This window comes from Caenorhabditis briggsae (assembly GCF_000004555.2).
Source record: "Caenorhabditis briggsae complete genome, chrIV, whole genome shotgun sequence".
NCBI classification, from domain to species: domain Eukaryota; kingdom Metazoa; phylum Nematoda; class Chromadorea; order Rhabditida; family Rhabditidae; genus Caenorhabditis; species Caenorhabditis briggsae.
The window spans coordinates 17,339,729-17,360,842 of record NC_013487.2 but is presented as its reverse complement, the minus strand read 5'-3'; the positions used below and the strand labels follow the sequence as shown (position 1 = coordinate 17,360,842).

The following is a 21,114-nucleotide window of genomic DNA, read 5'->3' as shown; positions in this document are numbered from 1 at the left end:
ACCGCCACTTTTTGAACATGTTTTTTTCCAATTCGTTAGGTTTGATCTACTGTAGGCGCCAAGTATCCCATTATTTATCGAATTTTTTAGTCAAAAATCTCTTTCTTTTGTGTTTCTTTCTATAAAATTTCGGAGTTTTTTGTGGAACTTTAGAAACTTCAACTTTAGAAAAATATTATTTTTCAGGTCCAATCGTCGTCTATCAACAGCACAAGCACACTCGTCAGCTTCGCAAACCCATGCAGCTGATCACCTGCCCCAAAGCCAAAGAGAAGGTCCAGGGAGCAAAATATGAGAAATGGTAGATAATAATGCTAAAAATAAGTTGATAATTACAATTTTCAGCTCAGAAGCTGCTCGATCCACGTCATCTCCTTCCCGGCGCGACCCAACAGACACCTAGGGCTCATTCTTTTCAATCCCCAACGGCTTGGACCACCGCTGCTCCGTCGATGAGCCACCAGCTCTGCAGAATTCATCCTCAAAAGGTGAGTTTGTTTTGCAGTACCCAATAAAAACAATTTCACTTTTTCAAACTTCCAATCAAGAAATAAATAGGATAAAACATGTACAGGATGGCTCTTTTACTTTAAGCTTTAAGCCATTTTTTCTCGGTTACTGTGAGTGGCATAAAAAAGTTGCCAACTGATGAAATGTTCACCATATTATCACAAACATTTTATCAATTGGCCACTTTTTGATATCTTGCACAGGAGTCGAGATAATTGAGCTCAAAGTTGGCAGTGTGGGGCCCATTCAATCACAGCCTTTACCGTAGTTTTGATGATCTGAAAATTTTTCATATAGCTCGATTAATTTGAAAATTAAAAGCGTTCAAACAAAATGAGAATATAATTTTCTATCTAATTTTTCTCATATTTTGTTTCTAGGAGATGGATCGAACACTGGAACGTCGAAGTAACTGGAGAAAACTCGAAGAGTTCGAAGGACCTGGGGAGAAGAAGAAGAAGGACACCTGGATGTGGATGGAGAGAAGAGAATAACTTGAAAAATGATCTTAATATGATATATGTTCACTTTTCTTTTAGACTGATATCATTCTTCATTTTTAGCCCTAGAAACTCTCTATCTCTATTATATCTCTATTTTTGTCCGTTCGATGACTGACTAGGAGGCTACATCTGAATTATGAAACGTTCGTTGATGGGATTTCGATCCTGTCTGTGAGTGACCACTGTTTCAGATGAGCTGAGAAAGTTATCATTCTCTGTTTATAGCCTTAGAATATTATCAATATCTGTCTGCTCTCCATCCGATGACTGACTAGGAAGCTACATCTGAATTATGAAACGTTCGTTGATGGGATTTCGATCCTGTCTGTGAGTGACCACTGTTTCAGATGAGCTGAGAAAGTTATCATTCTCTGTTTTTAGCTTTAGAATATTATCAATATCTGTCTGTTGTCCGTCCGATGACTGCCGAGGAGGCTGACTCTGAATTACGAAACGTTGTAGATGGGATTTCGGTCCTGTCTATGTCTGACCACTGTTTCAGAGTAGCTGAGAAAGTTATCATTCTCTGTTTTTAGCTTTAGAATATTATCAATATCTGTCTGTTGTCCGTCCGATGACTGCCGAGGAGGCTGACTCTGAATTACGAAACGTTGTAGATGGGATTTCGGTCCTGTCTATGTCTGACCACTGTTTCATAGTAGCTGAGAAAGTTATCATTCTTTGTATCTAGTCTTAGGAACTTATAACTATCCCTCTCTCTCTCTCTCTCTCTCTCTCTCTCTCTCTCTTTCCACGATAGTCTTCTGAAGAAACGGTTTTCAATCAGAGCACCAAAACCCTTACTTTGTGGAACTTTTAAGGTTTGACTTTTTTCCAATAATAATTTTGAGAGTGACCAACTGATGGACTTTTATCAATTGAGCAAAAATGAAAATTTTCAGAGAACCAAGTGCTGAGAAGATGATAGGATTTCCAAAAGGATCAAGAGGCGCTCGGTCATCAAGATGATTATTCCTCTCCCCATGATCCGTCTCTATCAGTTGTTCAAATATCACCAAGACAACTTAAAGTGAGTTTTTATACCGTACTTGCTCTAATAGAAGCCCTCCCTGTGAGTGCACTTTGAGCTCAAATATCTCTGCTCCTGTGAAAGGTACCTAAAAATTGTTAACTGATAAATTGTTCATCATGATATCTCTCATGTTATCACAGTTGACAGGTTTTTGATATCTCTCAGATGAACCGAGATAAATGAGCTCAAAGTTGATGGTTTCGGTGAGCTTCGATTAGAGAAAATAAAATCTTTCTTTTTTATAAAACGGTAGACGCGTCTGTTGTTCCTAGTTTCCGGCTGTCCGGTTTTGGGTTTTTAAATAAAAGGAAGGACGCCACCAAAACCGAACCCGCGGCCCTCCGCACAATAGCCGCTCACACACACAGCTGCGCCATGAGGCCCACACCAGGAGAGGGGAGGGAGGGCGTAGATGTTCTACAGCGTGAGAAATAAAAATTGAAAAGTGAGGAGTGGAGCGACGAATAATTGAAAATGCTTGAATTGTGAAGCGCCGGAGGCGCGGCAAACAAAAGGCTGGTAAGTTTATATTTCATTAAAAAATAGGCAACTTTCGTATTTTTTTTAAACTGAAAATGTGAAACTTTGTTTTTTTTTTGCTATTTTGTTTTAATAAACTTTCTTTTTCAGCCCAGAAGCTATTCGATCAACGTCATCCCCTCCCGGTACAACCCAGCAAAGGCCAAGGTTAAGACTTGGACGGCCGCTGTTCTGTGGATGAGCCACCAGCTCCGTAGGCTCAAGACTCCAAAGGTTAGTTGGTCTAGCGTTACTACCGTCTGAAAAAGATTCCCACTTTTTCAAATTTTCAATTGAAAAATACCTACCATAAAACTTGTTAATAGAAGGGTATCATACTATTAACTTTGAGCCATTTTTTCTCGGTTCTTGTGAATGGTATGAAAAAGTTATCAACTAATAAAATGTTTATCATAATAACACAAACATTTTATCAGTTGACCGCTATTCGATCCACGTCATCCCCTCCCGGAGCAACCCAGAAAAGTCCAAGGACCATTCTTTTCCATCTGAAAGCACTTGAACCACTGTTGCTCCGTCAATGAGCCATCAGTTCTGCAGGCTCGAGATTCAAAAGGTAAGTTAGTTCTGCGGTACCGGACGAGAAAAATTTTCAAAATTTCAAATTTCCAATCGAAAAGTGACTACCATAAACTTGTTAATAGTAGGGCACCATGTTTTTAATGTTGAGCCTTCTTTTCTCGGTTCCTGTGAATGGTATGAAAAAGTTATCAACTAATAAAATGTTCATCATAATATCACCACCATTTCATCAGTTGATCGCTTTTTGATATCTCCGATAGGAACCGAGATAAATCAGCTCAACGTTGACAGTTCGGGTGGGCTTCTATTAAATGAAATACGGTAGTTTTTAAGATTTCGCTGAGTTAATGTAGTTTAAGTGATCATCCTTGTGAACATGGTGCATCGACCATCAATGTAAATTATAAACTAGCATAACTTTGTTCAACATTTAGCTAGAAAAATTAAATTCATAGTATTTTGGAGAAAATTTTATGGGATTTAAAATAATATCAAGTTTCTTATAATGACTTTTCTGTTTTCAGAGAATGGATCAGAAGAAGAGAGCCCGGAGAGCATCGACAACTGGGAGAAACGTGGAAATCACTGGAACTTGTCTTTCAGCAGTTGGTGAGTCATCATATAGTGTTATATTTGTCAATTATCTAATTTCAGAAAGCAAATCGATTCGAGGAGTATCAAAGGATCTGGAGATGGAGGAGAAGCACATCAGGATGTGGATGGAGAGAAGAGCATAACTAATTGAATGTTCTCAATGTTATTTCTATTGTTTTCTTTTTCTTTTCTCTTATCTTTTTTATGTTTCTGGTCCGTTTGATAGCTCTCTCTCCATCCACAAAATCTTCTGTACCAACGGAGACGAATCGAAGCCCCAATGGAAGATGGAGCTGGAAACAATCGACTCCTCACCCTGTAATCTCAATTTACTTGCAATTTTTATTCACTATCTTCTAATAATAAAAGTTTCGAACGGGGCAGCCCGGAACCCTATAGATGGGGTCCGGACTGCGATGTGTTGTTTTGAAGCTTCGCTGTGATTGCGAAGCGCTTCCGAAAATCGGAAAACTTTCTCTCAAAAAAAAGTCAGTCGAGGTTGTTTCTTCTGTAGGAAGGAATAGGAATCAGAGTCTGAAGCGAAGAAGGAACAGATGACTATCGATACTTTGTAGAATTTTTAAGGTTTGACTTTTTTCCAATAATAATTTTTAGAGTGATCAGCTAACTCATGGTCTTTTATCAGATAAGAAAAATGAAAATTTTCAGATAATCAAGTGCTGAGTGGCAAAGATGGGATTCCCAAAAGGATTTCAAGAGGTGCGATCCTGGACATTTTGGCGATTATTCATTGCCCGCCGCCCGTTTTCATCGGTTGCTTGGAAATCACCAAAATCACTTGGAGTAAGTTTTTAAAATACCACACTTGTTCTAATAGAAGTCCACCTTATACGTTCACTTTGAGCTCAAATATCTAGGTTCGTCTGAAAGATATCAAAAAAGTTTTAACTGATAAATTGTCTATCATGATATCACCCATATTTTATCAGTTGTCAAATTTTGGATATCTCTCACAGAAACCTAGATAATTGAGAAAAGTTGATGGTTTGGGTGGGCTTCAATTTGAGAAAATAAAATAGATAATTGAAATTTTCGAGCCAACGAATTCATATCTAATTTTTTGATCTGTTGGATTACCTATTCTTACCTATTCTTCCACTGAGAATGTGAGACTCTGCATTTATTTTTGCTATTTTGTTCTAATAACTTTTCTTTTTCAGCCCAGAAACTGTTCGATCCACGTCATCCTCTCCCGGCGCAACCAAGCAAAGCCCTAGGACCATTCTCTTCCATCCCGAAAAGACTTGAACCGCTGCTACTCCGTGGATGAGCCAACAGTCGTGCAGGCTCCAGACTCAAAAGGTGAGTTGGTTCGGCAGTACCGGATAAGAAAGATTTTCAAAATTTCAAATTCCCAATCGAAAATTAACTATCGTAAAACTTTTAATAGAAGGGTATCCATACTTTTAACTCTGAGCTGTCTTTTCTCGGTTCCTGTGAATGGTATAAGAAAGTTGTCAACTAATGAAATGTTTATTATAAATCAAAAACATTTTATCAGTTTACTAATTTTTGATATCTTCAACAGGAATCGATATAATCGAGCTCAAGATTGACGGTTCATTTTTAGAAAAAAAAAATCTTTTAAAAAATCAATTTTTGTAATTTTGAAAATGCTAAACAACTGGTCTTGCCTATAATCATTTGTCTTTTTCTTTTCTTCTTTTTTTCTCTTTTTCTTGTTTTTTTTCCAGACAAGTTAAAGGAAAAACTAAAAGAAAAAAGGGCAAATTTTTCCTACGAAAAATCTTCGATCCCTCTTTATGCTTCTTCTATATGAAATTGGTGAATTTTATAAAATGGAATTTTGAGTGTTATAATTCAAAAAAAAATTTCAGGGTAATCAATCGATGGTTTCTGAGCGAAGAAGTCTACAGTCTTGCCAATTTCTCCCATCGCTCCTTCGGCTGATCAAACCATCATTGGTGAGCCAATTTTTATCTTCAACTATCCATAAAAAAATTCCAGGTATCCTCGTCCACCAAACTTCTTCAACAGCTCAAACATACTTAGCTGATCTCCGGTAGCAGCAGGAATGGTAGGTCATACTGTTAAAATAGGTTATTAATTAAGGTTTTTCAGCCCAGAAGCTACTTTGATCCCGTTTCCGCAGCGGCCCAGCAACCCCCAAGATTTTCCTCTATCCCCAAAGACTTGAACCGCCCTTGCTCCATTTGACTGTGATCGAGCCACCAGCTCGGCAGGATCTAGACTCAAAAGGTAAGTTGGTTCTGCAGCACCCGATGAGAACGATTTTCAAATTTGCTAATCCCAATATTTAAAAAAAACTACCGTAAAACCTGTTAATAGAAGGGTTCCCATACTTCCAACTTCGAGCCATTTTTTCTCGGATCCTGTGAAAGATTTTAAAAAGTTGTCAACTAATAAATTGTTTATCATATTATCACAAACATTTTATCAGTTGACCAACTTTTTATATCTTTCAAAGGAATCGAGATTAGTAGGCTCAATGTGGACGGTTCGGGTGGGCTTCTATTGAAAGGAATACGGTAGTCTCGAAAATATTTCATGTAGCTCGATTGTTTTAATATTTGAAAAAGTTAAAAAAAAAATATGTTTTTCTAGAAATAACATTGATAATTTTTCTATTTTTTGGTTCAATAAGCACTTGTGTCGGTGGCCCAGGATTCAAGGGTACATCGAAAAAGGGTGATCAAAAAGCTAAAAAATCTGTAAAAACTTATTTTACAATTAGTTTTTTCGTCCGCCCACATGTACCAAGAAATGACATGTACCCTTTTGACGTACCCTTGGATACTGGGCCCCAGTAGGTAAAAACTAAATGAGTAACTTCGAGTTTATATTTGTTTTTTTTTTCAGAGAATGGATCAGAAGAAGAGGGCCCGAAAAAAAGTCGACAACAGGGAGGAACATGCAGTTGGTAAGTCATTATATATAGTGATATTTTTCATTTCTCTAATTTCAGAAAGCAAATCGATTCGAGGAGTTTCAGAGGACTTGGAGATGACGACGGAGCACATCAGGATGTGGATGTAGAGAAGAGCATAACTAATTGAATGTTCTCAATGTTATTTCTATTGTTTTCTTTTTCTTTTCTCTTATCTTTTTTATGTTTCTGGTCCGTTTGATAGCTCTCTCTCCATCCACAAAATCTTCTGGACCAGCGGAGACGAATCGAAGCCCCAATGGAAGATGGAGCTGGAAACAATCGACTCCTCACCCTGTAATCTCAATTTATTTGCAATTTTTATTCACTATCTTCTAATAACAAAATTTTCGAACGGGGTGGTCTGGAACCCTATAAAAGGGGTCCGGACTGCAATGTGTTGTTTTGAAGCTTCGCTGCGATTGCGAAGTGTTTCGAAAAATTGAAAGACTTTCTCTTTAAAAAAGTTAGTTGTAGAAAAAAAAGTCGTCGCAAAATTAGGTTGCTCGCCAGTTGTTCGGCTGCTTGTTATTTGCTAGGTGGCCAGTTGTTAGGTTAGTTTTTCGGTTAAAATTAGGTGGCTTGCCAGTCGTTCAACTTTTGAACATGTTCCGAAATTCAACGTTTCTCATCCGTTGTTGAGCCGCTAATCAGCTGACGACCGCCATGTGGACACGCAACGCTTCCAAGCTTGGCTCAGTGCCAAATTTTAAATTGAGGGTCTTTTCCGCAATGCCGTGCACCGGCTTCTAGGTCACCAGCAGCACATGTAGGTGCAGCAGCAAAAAAGCTTTATTGTACTTCTTGGAAATGGTAGATCTAGATAAAATCGTGAATTTAGAACATTGAATTTTTAAGAAGATACTCTGCAGGCGACGCTGAACCCTCTATGTAATATGCACATGGTGTCAAATCAGTATCAGTAATCGGAGAGTTGTTAATCGGTGGCATCTTCCACTTATGGCTAAGTTGAAATAATTTCTGAGATTTTTCTTCCATGTCAATTGGTTTCTCCTTGCTCCAGGAATAAAATGCGTTCCATTCTTTGTCACGACGCTACCCGAGCTTTTATCAAAAGTGTAAAATTCTTCAATTTGTTGTGGTCGGAAGTTTCGCGGAAAAAATGCCCTGGATCTTTGCGAAAAGAAGAAAATGGTTTTGAAGGTTTTTGAAACGAAAATAGTTAATATTTTGAGCAAAAAAGGACTGATTAGCCAGACTTTCACCTGTTGATCCCTTTCGCCACGTAGAGGCTCAGTACATAGAAAGGGAAAAAGGTTTATTTACCAATGGGACACCTTCCAAACCCATTGTCCTCCGCCTAATCCATAGTCGTGCTATGCCCCATGCTAGTGATACATCCGTCCAGCAAACCGTAGCCCGCATGACCGTCTATACCAATCTAGCCCAGTGCCCACCAGGCCCACGTCACAAACAAAAATAAAGCCCACTCTTTTCAATCATTCAAGAATGTTGAAAAATGAAAAAGTTTTCCAATTCAGGAAATCAGGAACTCTGAAATTCCAGAAAATTTCGAATTTCCCTGAAAAGATACAGTAATCCTACAGTAACCCAAAAACTGAAAGTTAAAAAAAAACAAACTCCAGTAATCTTCGAGCATTAGTATGTAGTAACAAATCAAGAAACTTTTTTGCGATTTTTGCAAAAAAACTCAGTCTAACATAAGGGATTTTTTTTCAAAACCCGAAAAAAAGTTTTGATTTTCTCTTATCAAAATGTTCTCCGTTCAATTTCAAACTATATCTCGAAATTTCAGTCTTAAATCTCTTGTTTGAACTGAGTTATTGAGAATTTTTCTAAGCCTATACTTAAGCCTATTTTGTTTCAGAATTTTGTCCATAACTTCCGCTACCTAAAATTGAATGTAGAACGTTTTTAAGAAAATATACATTTCGAAGATATTACATACTTATTGCATTTCGATAGAAAATTGAATACAGATTATGGGTGTATTACAAATGTATCAACAGAGCGGAAGAAGAACAAATATTGGTATAAGTGAAAAATATGAAATGACAACCTGTACTTCTAAAATGAAATACGTTAATTCTTGGTAAAACGGGGGATTGAGATTCGGTTTGAAGACGAAAGGTGGTTTGAAATACTTGAGAGAAATACTGGGAAGACCAAAAAAATACTGAATTGTTTTTACAATGACAAATAAAGCTCGTGATTTGATAATCAAACAATTCGGAAATGAAGGAGAGAAGTGTTCAGAAAATTCATTTTGGGGTAGTTGTTCCTGTGTCTGGCTTAGATGATTCAGTAGTTCTTCCTGTGCTTGGCTTAGCTGATTCCTCTTGTACCTGGCTTAGCTGATTCAGGTGTTCCATCAAACTGTATGCTGCACCACCTGGTGGCATACCAAGTAGCTGACTGAATACTGCTTCTTGTGAAATGGCAGGCTGAAAATTTCAGGATGAATCGTTTATCTGACAAAGTATACATACATTTTCATCCTCTTTTATCTTTCTGCGGAAACGTTGCTGGATAAAGTCTTTTCTCATGTGAACTGGACGATGGGTCTAAAAAATTGTATTTTTAGGTCTTCAGTATGTTGTATTATCTTGAAATATTGGTCATTTTATCCCTAATAAAAACTTAACAACCGAATTTGCTTCATTCTCACCAGACTTGAAAACGGTGATATAACGGGGCCCTGGCGGCTCTCTCATCGTTCCTTTTAAAATCTTTATTTTCGGACCAACTAAATTACGATATGATAGAACTAGACAAATACTACAAAATGATACTATTTTATATATTTTATCTTGTCTGTAAACAAAGTTACAGACAAAACGACCCAATAACGGCTCAAAAACGGCCCAAAACACAAGCCCGAGCGGGCCCTGTCATAGTTTCTTTTAGGATAAATATTTTCTTGCCAACTAAAAAAGACATGATAGAACTCGACGAGTACTACAAAATGATACTGTTTGAAAAACTGTACCTTGTCTATGAACAAAGTTTCAAGCTGAAAACCGTCTAAGCTCTACGCGGTCGATCTTTTTGGTATGTGTAACTTCGTTCATTGACAAGGTACCGTTTTCCAAAAAGTATCATTTTGTAGTACTCGTCAAGTTCTATCAATCCTAGTCTTATTGGTTAAAAAATAATGATTCTCAATTAAACTATGGCAGGCCCCAGTTTGTAAGTATGCTTTGCCTCTTTTTTCAACCCCCATCAACTTTCTTCTCGTCGTTGCCTAACTCGTTAACGCGCGAAGAACTCATTCCTCTTCTTCACGACGTTCCATGGCCCATCGTCATCCTCATCATGATCGTTTTCTTCGTCTTCTTCACTCGAGTCAACGAAATTTCGAATTTCCATCGATAATTAGTCGAAACGACCTTTCCGACTGACTACCTATCGCCAAAACCACAGCACTTGGTTAGGAAGACAGGTAATCGGACTCCAATCTTCTAATTATGTTTAGAAATGAAGAAGAAGAAGAAGAAGAATAAGGTGAAATAAGTAGACGATTTTCAAGGTTTTTTTAGCTTTGTAGTAAAACTTGACATTCGGATTAGAATTAAACTCACTCTATGAAGTCGATAATACAATCCACAAGCATTACAGACTAGTTTTCCAGCCAGATCACGTCTCCAGGCAGTCGTCTTTGTTGTTGAGCAGTTTGAGCATCTGGAGCCTCCTGAATTCGAAGAGTCATCTTCGGGACTTCCCGCTGCATGGACTACTGATGGTGAAGGAGATTTCTAAGAATGAAGAATTGGAAGTGATCGTGCGGATTAAGTATCTTACCCCGTTGAACTGAGAAGCCAACTGACTCAACAGATCTTGCTCATTTGGGCTTGGGTTCGGTGGTGAGTTTGAAATCTCTAATGGTTTTTGTTTCACATCTTCTTTCACTTTTTGAGCTTCCTTTTGTATAATTTGAGCGGCTTGCTGAGCTTGCTGATGATGTTGCTGTTGCTGCACAAGGTTCAGAAACTGCATCATGTTTTGAGGATTCGGCATAGGGTCAACTGGAAATCCAATAACTTATCACCAAGAATCTTATCAACAAAACACAAGTTTTTATCACTACAGAGGCTATAATCAACGTTTCGTGTCATAAACAAGTTGTGATTACTTGAAGCAATTTTCGAGGAGTTTTAATCATATATGCCTTATCAGTTGACTCGTGAGAAAGTGTTAGGAAAACAAAAATGAGCTTAAGGATTGATAACGTCAACTAACGTAGTTAGTGTACAAAGATCTAACAAGGCTGATTGGCCCTTCCAACTATATATACAGGGTGAAAGACGCTTCTTAATCTTAAATAGTTAGTTTGTACCAATCAGCTACTTGAAATGTTCCTTTGTAAGCTAATCCACTCACACATGAGTCCTCCATTGAAATGATTGAAGTCTGCGAATGGAGAACTTGCAGACACTGGAGTGGAAACCTGTCTCGGAACCTTCTCGATTGTAGAACCATTTCCATTCTCGTGAATCAAACTATTCTCGAAAAGTCGATTGACAGATTCTTTCGTCGGTTTGCGTTTTCTACTTCCGCCATTTCCCATAACAGCAGATAACATTTTCCCGTTGGTCTGAAAAGCTGGCGACTCTCGACTTCCTGATGGGGATCCAGCGTACTGTAAAATTAAAGTTGATTTTAGGACAAGTGATATCCACACCTTTTCTTCACTTCCACTTTCTGACATTTGTTCCTGATTCATTCGTTCCTTTTCAGCCAGCATCACCTCGAGACGTTCACAAACAGTTTCGATCTTGTTCATGATTTTTTTGACGTCCTGCAGAGTTAGGAATACACATAGGAAGGTAAAAATAACCCAAAACTAGTTGTTTATGGTTTCCGGTTCTTTTGAATCATACCATAATATACAGTATCAGCTGAATGATGTTTTCGAGGAAACTCTAGTGATCCGGGACTAAACTGATATAACGTAAACAATCGAAGGCGTCCCTATACTTCTACTTTGAGTTCAATTATCTCGATTCCTATAGAAGATATCAAAGTCTGTTAACTGATAAAACGTGTTTAATGCCATGATGAATAATTGATCAGTTGACAACATTTTGGTATCATTAACAGGAACAGCGAAAAATATAGAAAAGTGATCACCAAGCAAAAAGTATTATCATAATCACTGTTTTATCAGTTTTAGTTTCATAGTATCTTTCTTGTTATTCAAAATAGTTCATTATACGGTAACCGTACTACGGTAGATGATTTGATTTTTTAAAGATGATGCACTCGCTTTGATCTCTTTAAGATCCGAGATAGTTACCTCAAGACATTTCCAAAAAGAATTCAGGATCTACAAAGAGAAGTACTGTGTGAAAATTATCAGAAAATCGTTTCTCAAAACTACCGTATTTCCTCGAATGGAAGCCTACCCAAACCGTACACACTGAGCTCAATTATCTCGGTTGCTATGAGAGGTATCAAAATCTTGTCAACTGATAAAGAATCGGTGATATTATGATAAACATTTTATCAGTTGACAACTTTTTGATACCTTTCATAGGAATCGAGATAATTGAGCTTAAAGATGATATTTTGGGAGGTATGTTCTACTATTATTTCTCTAATAGAAGACCACCCTGCGCATGCACCTTTCTCTAATAGAAGACCACCCTGCGCATGCACCCTCAATTATCTGAATTTCTATAAGAGATATCAAAAATGCGTTAACTGATAAAATGTTTCTGATATAATGCCAAACGTTTTATCAGTTGACCGATTTTTGATATCTCTTATAGAAATTGATATAATGGAGCTCAAAGTGCAGGTGGCCCTATCTTAGAGTGCAGCAGATATGATTTCAAAAGACAATGATGATTTGATCTGTTCAAAATCCGAGATAATTTAGAAAAAGAATTCAGGATCTACCAGATGGAAACCGTTTCTCAAAACGAATTAAACTCGAAATGATAACTGATTTCAGATCACAGAACTTTTTAAGAACTGATTGGAATCATGATAACCACAACGACGATTGAACGAATCGAATCCGGAAACACTTGATAAACAACCATTTTGGTTTTGAATAACTCCACCCCAAAAAAAGCACCTGTCGGATTTCCTGATGCAATTGAACGCATCCAGCACAAGGTCCTGCTGGCTCTGCTGTTGCTGCCACAGCTGACGACCCATTAGACTCCACCCCAATCTCTTCTTTTGGCTCAGGCTCCACCTTCACTGTCTTCTCAAACTTCTGTTTCTCTTCCAGCACCTCGTCCTGCTCCTCCGACGTCATCTGGAAATCACGTGACGTTTGAAAAGAGAAGATTCAAGGAACGAGAGAGAGAACGAGAGAAAGAGAGAGAAAGAGAATTAGTGAAAAAAGAGTGAGAAGAGCAAAAGATTTGAGATGAGGACGACTTCAGGGTGAAGATGAAGAAGAAAAAGAAGACGGATAATTAAGAGATGAGATTCATTTATCCGTCAAAAACCAAAAATGGGTGGTGAAATGAAATACTGATTAAGAAGGAGGGATTGGGGGTTCGAGATGATTTGAGATTTTCCGAGAGAAAATGAGAAAATGCAAAAAGTGAGAAAACGTTGAAGTGAAGAACGAGAGAGAGAGAGGAAACAACACAACCATGCAAAGACGAAATAGTGGGCGTGGCTTCAATGTGAAACCAAAATTATTTTGGGGCGGGATTTATATATGTTATTAGATTAAATTATAAGAGTTATTATGGTAGAGGAGAAGGAGAGAGAGAGAGAGAGACATTGGTAAAGCTCACAGATTGGTGAAACACGCGGAATTATTTCTATGTGTATTTAGATAGGTGGGGAATCATTATATATAACAAGACGTGAATCATATACGGGGAATGATAAAGTGATAGAGAGAAAGAATGAAACAGAAGGAAAAGAGAATAAAAGAAGAGCAATTAAAAGTTATAATTTAGAACCCAGCCGCACTACTATTCATCAGCTCATGAGCCTGAGTGAACTGGGTGATTTGTTCCAGAAAACTGAGAGCCGGCGATCCTCCAGCACCCGAACCACCAGTCGCCATAGTTGGCATTTGGGTAAACAGTTGATTGAGGAGGGCTTGATCGGTTAGGGAAGCGGAAACATCCTTCTCCTTGTTCTTCCGACGATAGCGTTGTTGGATGTGGTTCTTTCGCATTTCGATCGGACGGCGAACCTGGAATAATTCTTAATTTGTTACAGTAATCCATATGTGTGACCCAAAATCTAGTCTCTGATTCCCTGATACATATACAAGCCAGACGGGGCACTCTACTCTAATTACTCTTTCCACCACCACCGCCACGACGGCCTCTTTCCCCTATTGTGTCGCCTATTGTTGTGTGCAAATTGAGAAGAAGAAGATGTTCCGCCCTTAGATGATGTACTACCTTTTCTTCTCTTAGAATACTCCTAATATACCCCACCAAGGTTATGAAATTGGGTGAAGAGGTTGGGGAGAGATGATAATTAGTAGTGGGATCGATCAGAAGACCATCTGTCATTGAGTCATTTTTGATTAAAAAGGGTGAACCCGGGGCAGGTGCGACTGTTCAGAAAAGGCATCAGGAGAGCTCTAATCTTATTATTAATGTACTAGATTCGATGAGCTCGAGATAATCTGAGCAATAAATGGAGTTGATGACCCGATTCATTAACATCGTCGCGTTAAAGCTTCGTAGTCAATTCGTCAGGAATCCTGATCCTGATGATCAGGATCCTTTCTAGCTATGATTCGAAAAACAGCATCGGTTAAGAAGTCCCCCTCATGATGCCACTTCGTTCCACTGTTCCTTAAAGTTTCGATATGGATAGGCGCGCGGAACCAAAGAAAGGCATCATCGTCGACGTCTTCTGATGATGATGATGACAGGGGAGATGGGGATTGTTTGCGCGTGCACTAGTTTCATTCCTAATTGTCGGTGAGGTAGAAGGAAGGAGAAGACGTCCAAGGAGGAAAGTCTATTCGAGTTACAGGTAATCATTGACTCGTCTTCTTCTTTCTTTTTTCCGCACGCACGTCCGATACGCTAATTATCCTAGGCGGTGCGAAGGAGAAGACCACATAATGGTTGGAAGAAGAAGATGGAATACGAATTGGAATGAGGTGAAGATACTGTATCGATGTTGATGATGATGAAAATGTGGAATTGAATGGGGTCTACTGTATGGTGACCTCCTTCGAAGCTAATGGAAATATTCGGAATGGGAGAGAGGATGGGGGTTCAGAGAGTAAGATCAAAACTTTGGATCAATATCAGTAACCCAACAAAATCCCATAAAAAGCGACATGAAAAGGGACCCTTAAATAATCTCATATTTCAATCTTCGTCCCCTTCGTATTTCTCCTCATTTCGCCGCTATCTTAACTAGGTTGTTTCCTCTTCTCTTCTTCGCCACCCCAATCGCATCAGATAACAGATTCCCTATTCGTTTTCCCCCATTAGAAGCTACTAGCTAATTTCATCGTCGGTTTTCTCATAAACAACAAACCTTGTGCAATCGATAGTAGAGTCCGCACGGATTGCACACGAGCTTCCCTTCTGAGTCTCGTCGCCACGCTGTCGTCTTGTCGGTGTGGCAGTTGGAGCAACGGGCGGCGTTCGGATCGACAACACTGGAGGTGGATTCGTCGAGAATCGAAGAATCTTGACTTCTGGATGGCGTGGCGACGGCTTCAATGACTTGTTGAACAACGGTGGAGGCGGTTGATGACGTGGCGATTGGTGATTCGGATTTCTGGAAAGATTTCTATAAAGTACACCGTTTTGTTTTCAAAATGATCTGAAGGAACGCCGCCGCCGACAAAAAAGAAACCGCGCCCCGGGTGATATATATGTTCTTTGTTTCTTCTTAACCGGGTCATTTGCACTTACCACTCGTTGCTGCTTCACGATACCGTTGTTTCCTCCTAGATTTGTAGAGAATTGAGCGGTGAGAGCGTCAAGAAGGTTCTGCGTATGCGCGTTGATCATATCACTGGACTCTTCATTCACGATTTCCATTTTCATATTCTCTATCGTTGAAGCCTCTTCCACTGATTTCGGCTCGCTTTTCACTTGCTTCGCCTCTGGAGGAGTCATCGATCTTCGTGGTGTCTGTTGTGCCGAATGTTGTCCGTCTTGTGATTGTTGTTGCACCAAGGAAAGCAAGTGCATCATTCCATTCGGGTTGGCGGCCATTGTGATCGGATCGAACAAATTGACAAAGCTTGTGAAGTCTGGGAGTGGAGAAGCGGCAGTCGGTGGTGTGTGCTCCTTTGGCTTCCTTTTGCGAGCACCAGACGCGCCAGAAGCCACGACGACAGCAGCAACAGATCCTGGCGGAATTCCGTTGTTCATTGGTTTGTCTTTGCAATCAACGATTTCTGGGATCTGCTTCGGTGGGGTGGCCTGCTCGACGACGATCTGGTGATCTGGCGACACTGGAGATGGTGAAACCTTTCCGGATGAAACCACAGATGACGTGGCTGTGGATATGGGCTTTTTGCTCAGTTCATCAAGTTGATTCTGCATCCGATCCATTCGCTGCGCCATCATTTGCATCGACTGGAAAATGATATTTTGATAATTTCAATGATAAAAGAGTCTTACTTTAATCATATCCGTCTGAAACTGTTGGCAGTTGTGACAGGGCTTTTTGATATCGTCTTTCGTTGTTGGCTCGTCCGCCATCATACTGATCGACATATGGAGATGGATTCTCTGTAAAAAAGGAATGAGGTTGGTTGGGAAGGAATCAGAAGGAGAGGAAAAAAGAGGTCAAGAAGAGAATAAGTCGATAATGACGAATGATTGAGGACAGATTAGCCTTCAGGCCTTTTGGGAAGAATGGATCAGAGAGAGCATCTATCAGTTTATGGCAAAATGGGAAGAATGATCTAGGATAGGAGATATGTTGACTACTCCCCTCGCGCGCGTCGCCAGGGGCGGAGCCTATTCGGAACCTCCTAGGGGAACCCCGCCTCCTCAGAATGATGGAGATTTGGCAATAAGGTGATAGACAAGGATGAGAGAGCTCGCTGTCAGACAGTGTAAGAAATCAATATGTGTCAAATTTGGACAACGTGAAGAGAGTATAAGGGACTAACACTAATTTGCGAATACAGAGCAATTAAGTGACAATCTGCTGATCGATGAGGGACTCTGTGCATTACGGTTGTTTTGGCCCATACAATAAGGGCCCAAAAAGAAAAGAGAAGCCGAATACCCGTTTTCAAACCTTCTAAACATCAGAGTTGATGAAAAGATTGTGATGACTGTGAACAAAGGAATGTAAAAGATGTTGGGGAGAAAAACAGATAGTGATCTGTTTCTCGTTATCGATTCGGTGCCGGGCTGATCAGAGGAGCTGATTGCGATCTCCTCTTCACGATCGTCGTCGTTTTGATGTCGTTTTGCCTCTCCTCTCTAGGACACGTCCCTCATCGTTTTGCCTCTTTCGCCTCTAACACGCGTGTTAACACCGAATCAGTTGCGCACGATCGCCCAAAAAGATTCGAATCTTTTATATTGTATGTCGATAGCGACACCGAATACAATAAGCAAAACGGGGCCTAGATTAACGATGATAATCGCAATCGGACACCATTGGGTACCGGACTTCTGATATTCTAACAGGGAATCTATAGATCACAGCCTATCAAACGAGCTGGTTCGCCGTACTCGGAGAATGCTCATAAAACCTATATTTCCCGCGCAAATTGCTCATACAACCTCAGAGAATTTTATGATGGATAATCAGCTGTCCGGGGTCGTTGTATTTTATGATCGTTTATACTCCTCCACCTCGAATTATCAAATTTTACGGTGTTTGGTTATATACTATTTGAGGTGAAGGGACTAGAATTCGAAAATTATAAGGAAACGAGAGTTTAAAAAGAAAATATTTTCGATAATTTCACTGAAATCGGCGAATATGTAGACATTCGAAGAAAAAAAACCGTTATTATAAGATTCTAATTGACTAATCAACGGAAAAAATGAATCGGGAAAATGAAAAAAAATGCAAAAAACCGGAAAAAAATTATAAAATTTTTATCTTGTCCGAGAGGAGTACACGAAAGAGGAAAAAAGTTTTAGATGACAGTAACCCGAAAAAGATCATAAAAAAGCAAAGAGTCTGAGTCAAAGAGCAGAAAAAGATAATAGAGAAAAAATTAGGGACCATTGGCCCACATCAGAACGCTCCGTACTGGGAACAATAGATCAGTATGGCCTTCCATATACCAGTGGTAACCCGACTGGCGCACGCGGGAAAATAGTGAGAAAAGAGTGAGTGTGTGTGACAGGGACGTTGTGCTGGGCGGGGGCACTCGAAAAGGTATATGGCCGGAAGCCTTCCTCCGATAAGCTCCGCCCACTGTTTCGACTACCTTGTGTTGGTCCGGAAAGGGTCCGTATTTGGAAAACGAAGAGGGCGGAGGGAGCTCAGGAGATAATGGACGTGTGGTTGGTGGTGGACCTTTGTCAAGTGGTAAAGAGAGGATAGAGTGGTGGTGAAGCTGTTAGAGAATGGACCATTGAATATTCTATCAATGAAAGTGTGTTACCTAGGGAACTATTGTGTTGGCTGACTGGTTGAGTAAAAGCTTTTGAAGAATAGGCAAACGGGTCAAATTATTGTCAGTCACAAGTTAGCGGAAATCATCACAGTGGGGTGCCCGCTCGCTATTCAGGTGTGAACGAAAATTATTCGGCAGTTTGGGAACTACAAATAGTTCTCTGAGCACTTCCCTCAACTTATCAGGTTACTGTAGATTGGAAGTACCGAGAGTTTTCGGATGAGATTTCTAGGAAAGATGATTACGAAATATTGAAAATTAATCGAGAGCAAATAGAGAGTCTAGGATAGCCCCCGGGTTTTAAAAGGCTGACTAAAATGAAAATGATGAAGATGATGATGCTATATAAAGAGAGGAAGCAAGAACAAATAAGGCCTTATAGAAGCCGAGGCAGTGTTGTCGTGTGTCCGACGTCTTCTGATAGTGATTCAGATAGTGAAGACGGAGACACGCAGAGATAACGTAGTGGGGGCCGTGAGGGACGAGGGACCATTGAAGGCGTGAGCGAAGGGAGAGAGAGAAGAAGGCTTTTGAAGAGTGGGAAAACAGCGCGATGCATATCAGTTGATGAGATGTTGTGCTTCTTCTTCTTCTTCTGGAGGAGAAGAAGAAGAACACGGGGCTTTCATAAGAGATAGATGAGAATGGAGGGAGGAGTGCACAGAGACGGGCTCACAAAGATAATTATGGTAATTATCTTTTGAAAGGGTAGGGAGGAAAGAATAAAGAGAGCATTATCATCCGGTTTGATCTGCTCGAAAGGGTTCCCGCCATTGTTGTCGGAAAACCTGAAGCTTCGTGGGAGGGGCAGAAACATATTACAGGAGGCAAGATATAAAAAAAACAGTTTTCTAGATATTTTGCCTAGAGAACCCAAATGAGAAGTTAAACTCATAAGGGACAGATCAGGGGTTACAGAGTATGGTCAGTAAGATAGATCCTCGAAAGTTTTAGTCAGATTAGGTAACCGCCTGAACCAGTCTGATTAGCTTAATTCTGAAACCCAATTTCTTTTAACTCTAAAGAGAGGGCTTCTATTATCGTTTTGACTCAATACAACCCTAAACACTCTAATAGAAGATCATCCTTTACGTGCATTTTGAACTCAATTATCTCGCTTCTTTCAAAATATATCAAAATTTGGTCAATTGACAAAATGTTTGTCATAATATCAGCTACATTTCATTAGTTGAAACATTTTTGATATCTTTTACGGAAATGTAGATAATTGAACTCAAAGTTGCAAGTATAGGGCGGCCTTCTGTTCAAGTGGTCCACTAGGAAAAGGATTCTGATAGTGTTTTCAAATTGTTAATTGGAAATTTTTTAAAAGATTTCACAAGAAGAATGAGCTGAGAGTCATCTACATTCTGGTTGGATTCGGAATGATGAATTCTCAAAAAGTTCATAAGGGTTTAGGGGCGATATCACATTTCATTTTATTCATTCTTGAAATAGTAATGAGTTCTCCTGCTATCTATTTTAGGATCCTCCATCTCTCTCTCTCTCTCTCTCTTTCTAGTCATATATGTGTTAAAATTGTGAAGGAAGAAAAGAGTGATGTGGAAAAGAAAAGGAAAACATCGAATAACATGTCTTTCACTCCCCCCTCTTCTACATAATTGCCCCTACTCCGAGTATGGGGCATTGTTATCTGAACATGGAGATAGCATATGAAATCAAGAGGCCCAAGGAGATACCCCTGTGACACTGAGGCACGAAAAAAAAGACACCACAGTTTTTTGTTCTAGAATAGATTTGTCTGTCTAGTGATGAACACGAAAACGATGATGAAAGAAGGAGGGTAGTGGGAAGTTGCCATTGGTAGCGGCTCCTCAGCCTAGCAACCGTTCGGCGAGTTTCGAAGTCACGTTGGAGTGTTTCCAAAAAATGAAATGACAAGAGAGCCTCCAAACCGGGGCGCTCACTCTGTAAAGGAGCAAAGGATAGAAAGAGAAGGAGTGGAAAGAGAGGGAAATTTGATATAGGCATGGGAGAAATGACAACAATGCGAGATATGGAATATCGGGGCGGGCGGGGTGAAATGGCGCGAAGAGGGAGAACAGAGCAGGAAGAGAGAGCCTGAGAACACGAGATGTTATAGTAGACGTGGGATCGAGAGTTAATAATATCAAGTGGTTGTGGTCCCAAGGCTGGAACCCTGAATTTCAGACTTCTTACAATGGAGCTTTCATTTTATCATAGTACCAGCAAAAGCGGGGTAATAGCTTATATTGATTATCACCTACAGTACCTTGCCATCCAGACTCCGCCCTCTTATCTTATCTATCGCATACTCCCCTCAATGGCTACTACCTCCTTTGTCCAATAGGATGATAACAAACTGATAGGCGGGACTTATCACTAGCCTTGTCGATATCAGTGTACACTTATCATTCAAGTCAAATCTGAACCATCAAATGCAAGAATCTCCTTCTGACTCAAAAATCTGTTGGCAATTAAAATTGCAGTGATGAATTCAGATGTGAATGGGGAGAGATAAAAGAAGAAGGTGGTTCGGTGCCGGAGTAAAGCGACAAGAGAGGAAGAGAGAGAGCGCCATATGGGCCTGGAGGACACACATAGGGAATGAGCACGAAGAAGAAGAAAGTAGAGGAAGAGATATCAAATCAGTCAGTCGGAAGGAAGGGAAAGAAAGGGACCTCTTTGTGCTGCTTCCCACTATTCAAAACATATGGTGACAGTGAAATTGGTGGAGGGGAGAAGGACGTCTTCTGATAAAAGCACGTGAGAGTTGGAAAGAAGGATCACATGTTTCAGAGTAGAATACATGGTGGAACACAACATGGAATGTGTACTAGTGAATACTGTAGAAATCAGTATCTAGTTATTCCAAGATCAGTGAGCAACCATATCAAACTGCCTCTCGGTCCCTTATATGAAAACGCTCCTTTCAAGCCAACTTGGCTTAGCTTGGCTTGGC

At 39.8% G+C, this 21,114-nt stretch overlaps 4 protein-coding genes across 4 annotated transcripts; 2 read left to right on the top strand and 2 right to left on the bottom strand.

The window, feature by feature from the left end:
- Positions 1-291: 291 nt before the first annotated feature.
- CBG26544 lies at positions 292-3,845 on the top strand (the record flags this gene model as incomplete). The annotated part of the gene is made up of 5 exons (XM_045236413.1): positions 292-301; positions 346-488; positions 2,677-2,799; positions 3,633-3,717; positions 3,763-3,845. 5 exons carry the CDS (start codon positions 292-294, stop codon positions 3,843-3,845), a joined length of 444 nt encoding a protein of 147 aa, XP_045099416.1.
- A 1,144-nt stretch (positions 3,846-4,989) lies between these two features.
- Positions 4,990-6,741, top strand: CBG26543 (the record flags this gene model as incomplete). Its single annotated transcript, XM_045236412.1, has 3 exons — positions 4,990-5,025; positions 6,565-6,625; positions 6,671-6,741. The coding sequence occupies 3 exons, from the start codon at positions 4,990-4,992 to the stop codon at positions 6,739-6,741; spliced, it is 168 nt and encodes a 55-aa protein (XP_045099415.1).
- A 2,133-nt stretch (positions 6,742-8,874) lies between these two features.
- Positions 8,875-12,881, bottom strand: Cbr-elt-6 (the record flags this gene model as incomplete). Its single annotated transcript, XM_002634963.1, has 7 exons — positions 8,875-9,057; positions 9,103-9,177; positions 10,195-10,368; positions 10,415-10,638; positions 10,994-11,252; positions 11,295-11,411; positions 12,696-12,881. 7 exons carry the CDS (start codon positions 12,879-12,881, stop codon positions 8,875-8,877), a joined length of 1,218 nt encoding a protein of 405 aa, XP_002635009.1.
- A 657-nt stretch (positions 12,882-13,538) lies between these two features.
- Cbr-egl-18 lies at positions 13,539-16,296 on the bottom strand (the record flags this gene model as incomplete). Its single annotated transcript, XM_045236411.1, has 4 exons — positions 13,539-13,784; positions 15,101-15,346; positions 15,484-16,155; positions 16,201-16,296. 4 exons carry the CDS (start codon positions 16,294-16,296, stop codon positions 13,539-13,541), a joined length of 1,260 nt encoding a protein of 419 aa, XP_045095194.1.
- Positions 16,297-21,114: the final 4,818 nt, after the last annotated feature.